At 39.6% G+C, this 16,048-nt stretch overlaps 2 protein-coding genes across 3 annotated transcripts; both read right to left on the minus strand.

Annotated features, from left to right (window-relative positions):
• Positions 1–1,893: 1,893 nt before the first annotated feature.
• Positions 1,894–5,711, minus strand: LOC135975537 (olfactory receptor 10A7-like). Its single transcript, XM_065566749.1, has 2 exons — positions 4,821–5,711; positions 1,894–1,905 (listed from the first exon to the last, which is right to left on the minus strand). The coding sequence occupies exons 1-2, from the start codon at positions 5,709–5,711 to the stop codon at positions 1,894–1,896; spliced, it is 903 nt and encodes a 300-aa protein (XP_065422821.1).
• Positions 5,712–14,731: 9,020 nt separating this feature from the next.
• On the minus strand, positions 14,732–15,734 carry LOC101948006 (olfactory receptor 10A7-like). Of its 2 annotated transcripts, XM_065566750.1 has the most exons (2): positions 15,724–15,734; positions 14,732–15,674 (listed from the first exon to the last, which is right to left on the minus strand). In XM_065566750.1, the coding sequence occupies exons 1-2, from the start codon at positions 15,732–15,734 to the stop codon at positions 14,732–14,734; spliced, it is 954 nt and encodes a 317-aa protein (XP_065422822.1). The 2 variants fall into 2 exon arrangements, with proteins under 2 accessions (XP_065422822.1, XP_005310464.3); XM_005310407.3 differs by lacking the exon at positions 15,724–15,734 and having other exon boundaries at positions 14,732–15,703.
• Positions 15,735–16,048: the final 314 nt, after the last annotated feature.

Consider the following 16,048-nt stretch of genomic DNA (forward strand, 5'->3'; position numbering starts at 1 on the left):
CTTCTCGTGTCTTGCTTACAATATACCTGCTAATCCCAGAATGATGTTATTTTTTTTTGGTAACACTGTTACACCGTTGACGCATATTTCGGTTGTCATTTCCCAGTTTGTATCCGTGCAACTGATTGTTCCTTCCTTAGTGGAGTACTTTGCATTTGTCCTTATTGAATTTCATCCTGTTTACTTCAGACCATTTCTCCAGTTTGTCCAAATCATTTTCAATTTTCATCCTATCCTCCAAAGCACTTGCAATCCCTCCCAGCTTGGTATCATCCAAAAATGTTATCAGTGTACTCTCTTTTCCATTATCTAAATCATTGATGAAGATATTGAACAAAACTGGAGCCAGTACTGATCCCTGCGGGACCCCACTCATTATGCCCTTCCAGCATGATCTCAACTAATGATAACTACTCTCTGGAAATGGTTTTCCAAACAGTTATGCATCCACCTCATAGTAGCTCCATCTACGTTGTATTTCCCTAATTTGTTTATGAGAAGGTCATGTGAGACAGTATCAAAAGCTTTGCTAAAGTCAAGACATACTTAGTGCTTCCTCCTATCCACAAGCCTTGTTACTCTGTCATTTGGTTTGACATGATTTGTTCTTGACAGTGACAGTAACTTATCATCTTCCAGGTGTTTAAAGATTGATTGCTGGATTATTTGCTCCTTTATCTTTCCAGGTACTGAAGTTATGCTGACTGGTCTGTAGTTCCCCAAGTTTTTCTTACTCCTCTATTTATAGATGGGCACTATATTTTCCCTCTTCCAGTTTTGTGGAATCTCTCCCATCTTGTATGACTTTTCAAAGATAATATAGCTCAGTGATTAGAGCATTGGCCTGCTAAACCCAGGGTTGTGAGTTCAATCCTTAAGAGGGCCACTTAGGGATCTAGGGCAAAAACAGTACTTAGTCCTGCTAGTGAAGACAGGGGGCTGGACTCAATGGCCTTTCAAGGTCCCTTCCAGTTCTAGGAAATAGGATATCTCCATTAATTTATTTATTTTAGATAACTCCTCAGTCAGTTCCTTGAGTATTCTAGGATGTATTTCATCAGTCCCTGCTCACTTGAAGACCTCTTACATGTCTAAGCAATTTTTAACTTGTTCTTTCCCTATTTTAGCCTCAGATCCTAACTCATTTATAGACCATGTTGAGATCCTCAAGTAGCGGGTGGTATGGAAATGAAAATTGATATTCTTATTATTGAATCAAAGACATTCCTAAATAACTGTTGATAATTCAAGTAAAAATGGAATTGATTATTTTTTCATAATATATGGACAAGAGCCAAAATTCATTGCTTTTTTTTTTTTTTTTTTTTTTTTTTTTTTTAATAAAGGCTCATAGAAAATTGGAGATAGTAAAAAGGAGAAGGGAAAATATGAATATTGTTGTGGGGGAAGGGAATTAAAGAATCTAAAATATGAAGAAACTTCCAGAGACTTGGAGTATGTGACTATATGACTGCCAGAAAATATAACAACTATGGATAGACATGTAGAGGGTTGTAAAGGAGAGTAGAGCTGATTGAAACATTTCAGATGAATGTTTTTGGTAAGAAAATGCTGATTAAACAAAATCTGAATGTTCACCTGGAATGTTTTATTTTTATTTAAATTTGTTTGGGAAATTCATATTGTGGGGGGGAAATGATTTAATCTTTATCATTTTAAATATAATATAATATAATATAATATAATATAATATAATATAATATAATATAATATAAATGTCAACGTATTAAATCCTCCCAATGTTTTTATCTTATTGAAATGCTATATTTCAGAATATTTTGTTTCACTGAAAAAATCTGAAATGTTGACTTTTTGGCCTGATTTGGGATAAAACCAAATTCTGAAATTATTCATTTTTTCCAGGACAGAAATTCAATTTTTAGACTAGCCCTGAAAAAGGTATAAGGCATTGTTCCTATTCTTATTTCTGATGATAGTAATGATGAATAACTAGCCAGTTCTTTGAGACCTTACTGATTACCATTTGAATTGTTCCCTGAGCAATTCCACAGAAACCAATGTGATTATTTATGGAACAAGGTCCCTTTCAGACTGAAAGTATTAAAATATGTCCCCTAACATTTATACAGCACCTTCCAACTCAGGTTCTCTGAGGAACTAACATCAGTTGTGCCAGCTTCACAACCTCTGGCTGTGGCAGGTCACTATTTACCCCACTTTTGTAGATGGAGAAACTGAGGCACAAAGAGGAAAGAAGCAATTCTCCATCAAGGTCCCACAACAAGCTTGTGGTGGGGGCAGTAAGAGATTCTGGATCTCATGAGTTGCCCAGGTCTAAGCACAGAATTACCCCTGAATATACCCTATACATATGAGAGTGTAACCCTCAGCAGAAACCCAGTGATATGACCGATCATATTACACACATGGGGGCCATGTCTCTATACAGAGACAGACAAGCTTTTTATTTCATGCACCCACTTCCATTCTAAAGACAGAAGTAATGTCTTCATGAATAAAGAGGCTGCAGAGACCACAGCCTGGACACCTTGGATTTCAGGAAAAAAACAACATCTGTAAGGGATCACTTAAAGCCAACTGCTACAATCTAGAAAATGTTGCCACATGAGGTGGCTTATTCATGTGTGCCATTGCAAAATTGAGCCCTGGATAAATGTCTGATAAAGTAGACAATCCTATTGCTAAACACTTCTAGATTTCCAGAATCAGGAAAATCTGTGTAAAATTAAAATGTAATTGGCAATAACTTAATTCAGTGTCTGAGAGCTCTGAAAATCATGGGGAATTAAAAATGATTAAATAAAGATAACAATTAAATAAAAAGAGGACATATACTTCATCATTAGCATTCATTCTATGCAATCACTTTCTACAAATAAAGTAATAAAACACAATACAATCTCTCAGTTGCCTTCACGTTAATTATAAGATACTAGTTTCTCCCTTTATTGATTGCCAGACTCTGCCAGATATGGAACTGTGTCTGTCTGATTTACTAGAGTGGTAGGTTCTGGTTTGCATTGCTTGTGGGACACCTTTTCTTTCTTTCTTTCTTTCTTTCTTTCTTTCTTTCTTTCTTTCTTTCTTTCTTTCTTTCTTTCTTTCTTTCTTTCTTTCTTTCTTTCTTTGAACTGAGATAATATCTAGGAGTCCCGATCATGCATCAGGACCACATTGTTCTATGCTCTGGACAAAACCCGAGCAAAAAGACAACCCTTGTCCCATCGAACTTCCAGTATAATTACATCATTTCCCAATCTGTATGCCTGTTGGAAGATTTTACATTATTATTTGGAGCCCTGGGGATGGCTAATGTTCGGAATTTCCAACAAGAGGCACCTATTTAATTGCAGTTTTTAATTTCTTCAGGAAAGCAAGAAAAATACTCAGGACCGATCCTCAGCCTGTGTACATTCTCTGCTACAATTTAGAATTTATCGTGGGTTTCTGTACTGAGATAGCTCAAGGCACAATGCAACTTTCTCTTTTGGACTAGTCCCAAAGGAGGGCTCATTATTCTCATTTAGAAGAGACTTGTGCTTTTAGAAGTGAAGAAATAAGTTTCCTCTCTATTCTCCCCATGTCCCTGGTTTTATTCAATTCATACAATAACTGTGTGTGTTGTTTGTAGTGCCTGGGTACACACTTCACTGATTAAGCACCACCAGAATACAGAAAAAAGTCCTGATTCTGTCTACATTATTTATGTTGACCTGTACAGTACTGTCCATGGTAGCCCAATGAAATCAAGTAAGCTTCTTGCATGGAGTGACACCTACCTCAAGAAGATCAACTTGTTTGCTTTCAGGATCTTCAGAAGGTGAGCAACATTCCTATGTATAGTCCTGTCCTATGTATACCTCATCTCCACCATCCTGAGATATGCTCTATGAAGTGGAAACTTTTTCCACCTGTATGTCTCACCTGACCGTCCTCCTCCTGTTTTGTGACACCCAAGTTGGGCCCATCTCCAGCTACTCGCTGAATAATGACAGGGTGTTGCCTGTGCTTTACAACACAGTCACCTCTCATGCTGAAGCCATTGAGCTACACCCTGAAGAACAGGGTGTGAAAGTGGAACTGAGAAAAGTCTTGATGGGGAAATTGTATTTGCAATGAAATTGGAAATGTTTTTCTCTAGGGCTTGTGAATATCTTCTCAGTGCTAAAGGACTCTCCTTTTCTCATTTCATTTTCTGCTCTGTGTTTAGTAGAAATGGTGAAAAAATTACAAAACAAATGAAGTTACTTTCATTTGGTAACTTCAAATTGACCTATTTTTGTCTTTTTCGTGAAATTTTCTATTGTACTTTATTGTTTATTATTCATGCTCATTTTCTACAATTTTACTGAAATTTTGTTCAAAATCATTCTCAAAATGGTTAGCTTGCAGCACATGAACATTGTCTTCCAAAATTAGCTTTTTTAACAACATATTTCATTGCAATTTTGAGTTAAAATGAAAAAAAATCCATGCATATTCACATTAAATGTAGATGAATTTTTGAGATTTTTCTGTGTGTTTCAAGCAGCAGTATATATGATCAACATTTCTGAAACTTTGATGCCTTTTTCTGGCCAAAATTTCTAATTTCATCCCCCCAGAAAATTGACAAAATGTTTTCAACATTTTTGTGTGTTTCATTTTGCAGTTTTAAGAAACTACTTCAATGGTAGCAGTGAATGGCATTGACATCAAAGGAACTACTCAAGATTTATACAGTTGGATAACTGATCTCAGAACAAGACCTGTATCCCAATTATTTTCTTTGAGAAAATATTTTTTCCTTTCAGCCCATCCCACAACAATCTCCACACAGCACCTTTCACCTCATTGTTCCTCAGGCTGTAGACTATAGGGTTCAAGATGGGGGTGATGGTTGTATACATCAGAGCCAGCACTTTGTTGCTGTCCGGTGAGTTAGTGGACTTGGGTCTTAAATAGATCAGGCCACTGCTCCCATAATACAATATCACCACAATGAGGTGTGAGGAGCAGGTGGAGAAAGCTTTGTGTCTGCCATCAGCCGAAGCCATCTTTAAAATGGTGGAGATAATAACAATGTAGGACACAAGGATGAGAGAAAATGGAGTAAAGTTGACCAGTATAGTAGCTGTAAACAACTGCATTTCATATGAAGAGGTGTCAGTGCAAGAAATCTTAAGCAATGGGGGAATGTCACAGAAGAAATAGTTAATCTGATTGGACCCACAAAATGGCAAGTTGAAAACCCAGGTTGTCTGTACTAGGGATACCACGTTACCACTGAACCAAGAGAGAACTACCAATGAAAGGCAGACCCTCCTGTTCATGATGAGTCTGTACCTCAATGGGTTGCATATGGCCACATAGCGGTCATACGCCATTGCAGCCAGAAGGAAGCACTCAGAGATTCCAAGGAAGAGCAGGAAGTACATTTGTACAGCACAACCCACATAGGAAATGCTCCTGTTGTCTGAGAGGAAGTTCACCAGCATCTTAGGGATGGTGACCGAGGTGTAGCAGATCTCCAGGAAGGATAAGACTCTGAGAAAGAAATACATAGGGGTTTGAAGGGCTGTGTCTATGGTGATGAGGATGATGAGGATGTTCCCCATCAGGGTAATCAAGTAAATTAACAGATAGATGGAGAACAGAGGCACCTGCAGCTCATGGTGGTTGGACAATCCCAGTAGAATGAATTCAGTCACTGTGGTGAGGTTCCCCATTCTTGATTCCTTTGCATATTTCATCTGTGGGAGACAATAAATACCCAGCTATCATGTGAAGAAGTGACCTACTGCAGGAAATAAGGAGAAATAGTCAAAGGCACACATTCTCCAATGGACATTCTATGAGAGTTGGGGGTCATGTCCTCAAAGATATTTCAGTGGCTCACAACCTTTGATTTCTATGGGAGTTAGGCACCTAAATCCCTGTAAGGATCTGTACCTGGGTGTTTTACTGCCCCATGTGCATTTTGTTGGTGATGGTAATGCAGCATTAAGGTCTGTATATTTGCCTGAGATAGACTTTTGGGTTTTGTTTGACCATTTGAATTTTGAGGTCTTTAAAACACAATTGTTTATGTCTTAGTATCATGTGTGAGCAAAGAACAAGGACACCATATGTTGCTTCTGCCTAGCCAGTTGGAGTTACAGCCCGATAAGAAAAGATAAGGAATCGAGTTAAAGTGTTGCTGGGCGGTTGATATACATATGTAGAATTCCTTTCCCAAGACAAGGTCAAACAACCAGTTGGAAGGGGTGAGGTGGATGGGCGGAGGTATAAGAAACACCAAAAGCCAAAGAAATGGTGACCCTGGCTGAAACACAACTTCACTCTCTACCCCTCCCATGGGATAAAAAAGAGGTGGTACTGAAACCTCCCGACTCACGACCCTCCAAAACAGAACATGACCATAAATTGTAAGGGGTGGGACCAGGGTTGTGCACAAGAGGCATAATTAAGCCTGCTTAGAAGGAGGAGGTGGGAAAAAAGATCAAATAAAGCTCTACAGGTGTACAGAGCTGTGGATTATGCTTGCTTGGTAACCCCAGTAAACATCGCATTGCCTGCACTTTGGACTCCGGCCTTCTGCTTTCTGTCTGCATGACAAAAGCCAAGGGAGGCTGAGGGGAAGCCCTAATACCTTTGAAAATGTTCCCCCAATGTCACTGCGGCAAATTCTTCCTTCACTTCACCAAGTGCAAATCTCCTTTAGGCTCCTTCCAAAATCCCCGTCTGTGTTGGCTGGCATTTCTGTATTCTAGATGTGGCCAGAAAATGAGAGAAAATGTCTCAAGGGAAAGTATCACCCCCACAAAGTTCATTGTTTCTGTGTAAAAAATCAGGACTTCCTGGAATGTGCCTTTCAGACAGACAGACTCACAGACAGACCAATAGAAAATCAGACAGACACACAGGGAGACCAATAGAAAAACCCATAAGCCAATAGGCAGATTGACCAATAGACTAATGGGTAGATGGATAAATTTCACTAAACTGTTTCAATTTTATCCTCTTTCAAATTCCTTTAACCATCCCATCTTCTTTCCTGCTACATTAAGCATGCACAGTGATTGATTGTTGGTAATACTAAGAAATGGATTGACTACACTGTGTTCTAATTGGAACACTGCATAGACTCGCAGGGGACACAGATCAGCAAAACTACTTTGAAGTAGATGGAGCTACATTGATTTGCACAATGAGTATTTTCCCTCTTCTCGGTGAATGCGAAAGAATAATACTGAGATCCTGCAAAAAAAACCAAACTTTCCTTTCAACATGACAGGTGGAATTTTAATGCACCTAAGGGCTTTATACTAAAATGTCAGCGAACATGGGCATGCTGTTTCATTTCTTTTTGCCTTTGTGTCTCCACCTATAAAAAGGGATGATGACTTTTACTTATCCCTCAGCACAGTGTGGGGCTAATTTCATTAATGTTTATAGTACCCTTTGAGTTTCTGAGATGACTGTTCCTATGGAAATTCAAAGTGACATTCTTATAATTGAATCAAAGATGTTCCCAAATAACTGTTGATCATTCAAATTCAAATAGAATTGATTATGGTTTAATAATATATGGACCAAAGCCCATTTTGATTTTGGGGGAGTGGGGGTTAAAGAAAAGGCTAATAGAAAACCTGAGAGAGTACAAAAGAGAGGTAAAAAGTCTGATTCTTTTTTGTTTGGGTAGGAAATTAAAAGATCTAAACTATGAAGAAATTTCCAAAGACCTGCAGTATGCGACTGCAGGATTTTAAGGAAATGTGACAACTGTGTATAGAGAAGGAGAGGGAAACTAAAAAAAAGCAGAGTTGGTTAAAAATTTTCAGAGGAATTTTTTTCCTAAGAAAATGCCGATTAAAGAAAATCTAAATATTTAGCTTTCATGTTCTCATTTTGTCTTAATTGTCTATGGGAAATTGATCAGGTTGAAATGTTTTGTTTCAGGTGTATAATTTAAACAATAATATAGTCAAAACAATAAAGTCAACATGAAATGTTAAACCTTGTTTAACGCCCCTCGCCCCCCAACATATTCACCTTATAGAAATGCGATATTTCCGAATATTTTGTTTCACAAAAAAGCCCTGAGATTTTGACTTTTTGGTCTGATCTGGGATTAAACCAAATTTTGAACTGTATGATCTTCTGGGACAGAAATTCCATATTTTGACCACCTCTGAGAAATGTATGAGGCATTGTTCCTATTCTTATTTGTAATTATAATAATGATAAATAACTAGGCAGTAATTTGAGCCCTTGCTGATTAGATTTTGACTTGTTCCATGAACAGTTTCACAGATACCAATGTGACTATTTACAAAACAAGATCCCGTTCAATGTGAAGGTGTCACTATGTGTCCCCTACCATTTATATAGCACCTTCCAGCAGAGGACCTCTGAACAACTAACATCAGTTATGTCAGCCTCACAATTTCAGGCTGAGGTAGGTTGGACTTTTGCAGATGGAGAGACTGAGACACAGAGAAGCAAGAAGTGATTCTCTTCTAAGGTCACACAATTAGTTTGTGGCAGGGGCAGGAAGAGATTCTAGTCTCATAAGTTTCCCTGGTTTAAGCACAGAATTGCCCCTGAATATACCCTATAAATATGAGATTATACAGCTCTGCAGAAACCCAATGATATGACTGATCAAACTACATAGATGGGGGCCATGTCTATAGAGAGAGACAGACAAACTGTTCATATCATGCACCCACCTCCACAACCATCAATCCAGTCCCATTTGCTGGTTCTCAAGAGGCTCTGTTTTGAAGACACCTGCAAAGGCTGCATGAGTACAGAGACTTTAGAGACCACAGCCTGGATTTCGGGAATAGAACATCTATCAGATGTCACATAAAGCCAAGGGCTATGATCTAGCAAACTGCCACATGAGGAGTCTCATTCATGTGTGCATTTGCAAAAAATGATTCCTGGATAAATGTATGAGAAAGCAGACAATCCAATCAAGTTGCTAAACACCTCTAAAGTTAAAGAATTAGGAAGTTCGGTGTTTATGATATGATCAGTCAAAATTAAAATGTAATTGGCAATGACCTAATTCAGTGTCCAAAATCTCCAGAAATCACTGTTGGCTTAGTGAAACAGGGAACTGAAAAAAATAAACTAAATACAAGGACAAAAAAATACTTCACCATTAGTGTTAATTCTACACACTCTCTTTCTACAAATAAAGTAATAAAACGTAATACAAACTCCTAGTTGCTTTAAGTTAATTATCAGGTACTGGTATATCTTGCCACATTCTGCCTATACAGAACTATCTCTGACTCATTTTCTTGAGTTGTATGTTCTGGTTTGCATTGCTTGTGGGACATGTTTTATTTATTTATTTATATTTATTTGAAATGCATTAATGCCTAGGAGCCCCGAGCATGGATCAGGACTCCATTATGTTATACTCTTGACAAACCCTGAACTAAAAAAGACAGCCCTTGCCCCAAAGAACTTGCAGTCTAATTACATCATTTCCCAATCTGTATACCTGTTGATAGATTTTACATTACTATACAGAGCCCTGGGGATGGCTAATGTCAAGAACTTCCAAAGATGGGCATCTATTTAATTGCAGTTTTAAATTTCTTTAGGAAAGCAAGAAAAATAAATACTAAGGGGACCAATTCCCAGCAGGTGAAATTTCTTTCTTTGAAATGACGCCACTTGAGAATCTTCCCCAGGTTTCTATACAGAGACAGTTCAAGTCAAGGGAGCAAAAGCAACATGCCCTCAGATATGTTTTCAGTCCATACAATAGTGAACGCCAACCGGAATGTAGCTAGATCCAAAATAATGTCCTCCTACCTCCGGGTTTCTCTGCTCAGCTCTCTGCAGAATGAATGTGCTGATATCTATGGTCTATTTCAGTCCCCTTATATGACCTTTGGGGTGTAATTATGCTGCATCCACTGTGCCCAACACACTGGGGGATTTACACCCATGTATTCCCACTGTGTCTCTTTAATTGGGAGGAAAAAGTCTGCAGCATAAGGATTTTCAGTGGAAACTTTTGTCTTTTTTTTGCTTGAGAGTTCCTGGAGTTAATTCTCATTCACATTATAGAGACTTCATGTGGCTCTGTGAATGTAACTGAGCCTTGGGGTGAATGTCAATGTCATTTATGTCCATTTTCCGGCCCTTTTCATACTGCTAGAATGGTACAAAGCAGCTTCTGTGTCAATGAGGCTCAGGTCAACTAAGCTGAATTCTACTCTAAGGCCTTGGCTACACTTACCCGGTAGTTCGGCGGCGAGCGATCGAACTTCTGGGTTCGACTTATCGCGTCTAGTCTGGACGCGATAAGTCGAACCCGGAAGTGCTCGCCGTCGACTGCGGTACTCCAGCTCGGCGAGAGGAGTACCGCGGAGTCGACGGGGGAGCCTGCCTGCCGAGTGTGGACCAAGGTAAGTTCGAACTAAGGTACTTCGAACTTCAGCTACGTTATTCACGTAGCTGAAGTTGCGTACCTTAGTTCGAATTAGGGGGGTAGTGTAGACCTGGCCTAAGGCTTCAGCTACACTAGAAGCTGGGGGAGTGGCGGCAGCACAGTCTAGCTGAATGAAGTATGTGCCCTTGGGATCTGAGTGGCTTTGTACTTGAGGTGACTAGCACATAGCCATTTGCCGCTGTCTGTGCTACTGTGGCTACACTTCTATTTTTAGAACGCTAACTCAATGACAACTCAGTACAAATATGTGTACACGAGCTGGGAATCACACCTGTAGCTCCAAGGGCAGACGTAGCCTAAATTACACAGGTGTGAATCTAGATTAGGGCCTCGTATTGCAAACCCATGAGTGTGATCCAGTGAGAGACACCTGTTGGCTTCACAGGGCTTCAGATCTGGCCTTCAATGGAGGGCTCAAGTATAAAAGCTATGTGGATAGCTTTTACGTGATAGTGACTACACATAGTGGGAAACATTACACCGGGTAGATAATTTTCTCAGATTCCTGGATTCCAAGGCCAGCAGGGGCTGTTGTTATCATTTAGTCTGAGCTTCTGTATAACCTGGACCAGATAATTCTTCCAAAGTGATTCCTCTTTGAAAAATAGTGTATTTTAAAACAAAACAAAGCAAAGCATCCAGACTTGTTTTCAAAATGGTCAGTGCCCTTGTCATGCAAACACTTCCTACCAAACTTTGGCCTCATTACAGCAAAGCATTTTAGCACATGTCTCACTTTAAGCCTGTGAGTAGTCGCTTTAAAGTCAATGGGAGTTTAACACATGCTCAAAATATGCCACTGAAGCATCAGCTGAAGGGTCATTGACTTCAGTGAGGCTACTCATGCTTAAAGCTCAACACGCAATTTGCCAACTCTGGGTAATAGTCCTCCTGTATATCTAGGTAATTCTGTGGTCCTGACCATTGTAATATAAGCACCTTCACAATAATGAACAGATTTTATGCTAACCGCACCCCTATGAGGGAAGTCAATATTATTACCAGACATAGGTGAAAAACAAGGTATGTTTGTGATGATATATTGCTTGAAACAGGAGGTGGTATAGTAGGAGAGTATGCGTCAGTTTGCTGCTTTCTCTTATTATGCATGACCACTGAACAATGAGGAAGAATAACTAATGCATCCAAGATCACCCAGGGAGTCTGTGGCTGAACTTGGAATGTAACCAGGTCTTCTGAATTCCACTCCCATGCCTTTTAATTGATTGAATATGAGGGTTCTCCACCATAACTTACTAAATGAAAGATAGGGACAAATATGACTATTTTAACTGTTTTCCAACTGGAGAAAAATTAGAAAAGGAGACAAAATATTGGATAAAATCTCTTCTGCACACTCTTTTTATGGTTTAAAGCAATAAAAGTATGTGATTAGCATATTGTCATTGAAAGTCAATGGGATTTGAGCACCTAAATGCCTCAAGCTCCTTTGGAAGCTGAGCCATAATTGATACACTGTAGAATGTTATTAGCTAAATTGGAAAAGTAAAACAAACATCACCAGCAAATCTCTGTCAAATTATGGACCATTTGACACCCACCATGGCAAAGGTGGAACATTCCTGTCCGTTACAGCTGTGATTCAAATTCTGGAAGCGCTAGGCATCTGTGTGCTGCTCTCATGTGAAATGTTGACTTCAATGAGGGGCTCTGATCTGGGTGTAATTTCTCTTAAAATAACTCTTGCTTCTGCTCATCCTACCTGAAGGATCGATGAGATTTGGGAGGTAGGCGATCCTGAGTTTGACTGTTATGCCCTAGTGACTCAGGTGGGAGAGGCATTGATTAAAGAGAACAACTACAAGCTATAGGCAAACAGTTTCCACACAGCTTCAGTTTCACCTTTGTTTATCTTCTTTACCAGGAATCTAAGTTTGGTGGGAACAGAGGTAGGCCAATGTGGACACTTTTGCTTATACTCCATGCTTATACTCTGAACATTACTCCAAACTATGGCTTTGTTAACACATGAAAGTTGCATTGGTTGAACGTCAATGATTTTCTTGCCTAAAACTGGTGCATAAGCCTGTGTGGAAACTCTTATTTCAGATTAGAAATTGTATATTTAAGTTTCAATTAAGCCTTTGGCTAAACTGAAATAAGTCTGGCTTAAACCAAAATAAAAGCACCCGCAAGCAGTTGACATTAGTTTAACCAAATCAGTTTGAGTTCACAGCTGAGGTCAAAAACGCATGCAACTATCTCTTGTGTACTAGTCCCAATGGATGACTCCTTAATCTCATTTAGAAGACACCTGTTCTTTTGGAAGAAAAGATACTTCCTGTATCCCTTGGTATATTTGATTCACACAATTGTTGTTAGATGTTAATAGATGTTTGTCTGCATGTGTGTGTTCCCTCTGTGTGTCGCCCCAGTCCTGCGCAGACAGCTGGCATGGCAGACCTTGAGCAACCTGCCCAATGACCACAAGATCCGTTAATGGATGAGGGCACCCAGCCAGTTTTATTGTCAATGAAGCATGGTACTAGTATCCCGCAGACTCTACCGGACCGCTAACACGTGTATGACCATAACAATGGACCAGCTCGGTGAATGGTGGGACTTTCTGTTCCTCCCTAGGCTAGACAAAGATACTCCCTCTGAGATACATCTTTATAGCACGATACAAACAAGTTTCATACTGCCCCTGTGGCATAGTTACTGTCCCTTGACATGGGTAGTTATCACCCATCACTTTGTACATGTTGGTTCAAACAAAACATCTCTATTATTTACTGTCATCCTGACCTTATCTTTAGCCAGTGTCATTTAGTCAGGGTCAGTGTTTTCCTGTTATCCTTGGGGGATGTTTTTGTACTATCCTCTATATTGGAATGTTCTAGTACCACTTGATATTGGGATGTGTTTGTGTGAATGCTCTGTGCCTAGCACATCTTAGGAATGTGTATTCCAACAATAACAGCCCTGTTCTTGACAGATTCTGTGAGCAGGTCCTGCCCCTTGCTCACAGCATGTCTTTGCTTTATACCAGTAAAGCTTTGACTACTGCTTTAGCCCAGGCCTCCAGCCTCATACCAGGCCTCTGAATGAAGGGCTTATGTCTCAGGCTCTCTTCCTACTGCAATAACTGTTTCTGCTATTTTCAGTGCCTGGATACACCCTTTGCTGATTGAGCACCACTGGAACAGAAACAGAGAAAGGTCAAGATTTTGCCAACCTTATTTACGTTGAACAATATGTTCTCCTTTAGGATAGTCAATGAAATCAGGGAAGCTGCTTGAATGGAGTTACACCTGCTTCCAGAACATAATCTTGTTTGCCATTAGGATCTTCATAGGGTGGACACTATTCCTGTGTATAGTCCTGTCCTATGTGTACATCATCTCCACCATCCTGAGATATGCTCTACGAAGTGGACTCTGAAACTTTTTCCACCTACACATCTCACCTGACCATCCTCCTCCTGTTCTGCATCACCTATGTTGGGCCCATCTCCAGCTTCTTCCTTGATAATACAGGGTGTTGTCCATGGTTTACAACACAGTGACCCCTCATCCTGAACCCATTGAGCTACACCCTGAAGAACCAGGATGTGAAAGTGGCACTGAGAAAAGTCTTGATGCGGAAATTGTATTTGCAATGAAATTGCCAATGCTTTTCTGAAGGCTCTGTGAATATCACCTGGGAACTAAGGTACTCTCCTTTTCTTATTTGGTTTTCTAGTCTCTGTTTAGTAGAAATGGTGAAAAAAATTACAACAAAAAATTGAAATTAGCATCATTTGGTACCTTCAGATGTTCCCAATTTCTTTATTTTTAGCGAAACTTTGTATTGTACTTTATTATCTATTATTTACATTGATTTTCAACAATTTTACATAAACTTTTATTCAAAATCATTCTCAAAATGGTTAGCATACAGCACATAAACATTGTTTTCCAAAATAAGATTTTTAAACAGAATTTTTCATTGCAATTTTGAGCTGAGTTGAAAATAATCCATGCATTGCCATGTGAAATGTAAATGGGTTTTTGTGATTTTCTCTTTTTGTTTCAAGAAGCTACAAATATGATAACAACAAGGAGTCTGGTGGCACCTTAAAGTCTAACCAGACTCCTTGTTGTTTTTGTAGATACAGACTAACACGGCTACCCCCTGATACTTGACAAATATGATAACCATTTCTGACACTTTGATGATGTTCTTTGGCCAAAATTTCTAATTTAAATTCAAACAAAAAATTGACAAAACATTAACATTTTCATGTGTTTCATTCTGCAGTTTTTACATTCTGTGAGAAAATATTTTTCTCTTCGTCCTGTCCCCCAGCAATCTCCTCAGAGCCTCTTTCACCTCCTTGTTCCTCAGGCTGTAGATAAAGGGATTCAAGGTTGGGGTGATGGTTGTGTATATCAGAGCCAGCATTTTATTGGTGTCTAGTAAATGAATGGACTTGGGTCTTAAATAGATCAGGCCACAGCTCCCGTAATACAATGTCACCACAATGAGGTGTGAGGAGCAGGTGGAGAAGGCTTTGTGTCTGCCTTCAGCTGATGCCATCTTTAAGATGGTGGAGATAATAAAGGTGTAGGACACAACAATGAGAGAAAATGGAGTGAAGATGACTAGTATAGCTGCTGTAAACAACTGCATTTCGTAGAAAGGGATGTCAATACAAGAAAGTTTAATCAATGGGGGAATATCACAGAAGAAATAGTTAATCTGATTGGACCCACAAAATGGCAAGGTGAAAACCCAGGCTGTCTGTACTAGGGACACCACATTACCCCAGAACCAAGAGAGAATTGTCAAGGAAAGGCAGACCCTCCTGTTCATGATGAGCCTGTATCTCAATGGGTTGCATATGGCCACATAGCGGTCATACGCCATGGCGGCCAGAAGGAAGCACTCAGAGATTCCAAGGAAGAGCAGGAAGTACATTTGGGCAACACAGCCCATGTAGGAAATACTCCTGTTGTCTGAAAGGAAGTTAATCAGCATCTTGGGGACAGTGACTGAGGTATAGCAGATCTCCAGGAAGGATAAGACCCGGAGAAAGAAATACATGGGGGTGTGAAGGGCAGGGTCCATGGTAATGAGGATGATGAGGATGTTCCCCATCAGTGTAATGGTATAAATGGACAGATAGATGGAGAACAGAGGCACCTGCAGGTTATGGTGGTTGGACAATCCTAGTAGAATGAATTCAGTCACTGTGGTGAGGTTCCTCCTTCTTGATTCTTCTGCATAATTCATCTGTGGGAGACAATAAATACCCAGATATCATGTGAAGAAATGACCCACTGCAGAAAATAAGGAGAAATGCTCAAAGGCACACAGAGATGTCAGGCTTTCAACTCCCATGGACATTCCATGGGAGTTGGGGCCGAGATCATCAATGGTAATTCAGAGGATAACTTGCATTGATTTCTAGGGGTGTTAGGAACTTAAATACTGTTAATGATCTGGACTTTGGTGCTTGACTTCTTCAAAATCGTCCTCAAAACTATAAGGGTTTCTTCTCCTTCTCCCTAGGGCAAGTTTCCCATAGATGCCAATCTGGGTTAATTGGTATGTGTTCATTCTAGTTGCGGTCACGAA

The sequence above is a fragment of the Chrysemys picta genome, chromosome 13, assembly GCF_011386835.1.
Source record: "Chrysemys picta bellii isolate R12L10 chromosome 13, ASM1138683v2, whole genome shotgun sequence".
Classification (NCBI taxonomy): domain Eukaryota; kingdom Metazoa; phylum Chordata; order Testudines; family Emydidae; genus Chrysemys; species Chrysemys picta.

Coding starts and splice junctions, on each gene's coding strand:
- LOC135975537 (XM_065566749.1), bottom strand. CDS start 5,711: ATGGGGAACCTCACCACAGTGACTGAATTCATTCTACTGGGATTGTCC.
- LOC101948006 (XM_005310407.3), bottom strand. CDS start 15,703: ATGAATTATGCAGAAGAATCAAGAAGGAGGAACCTCACCACAGTGACT.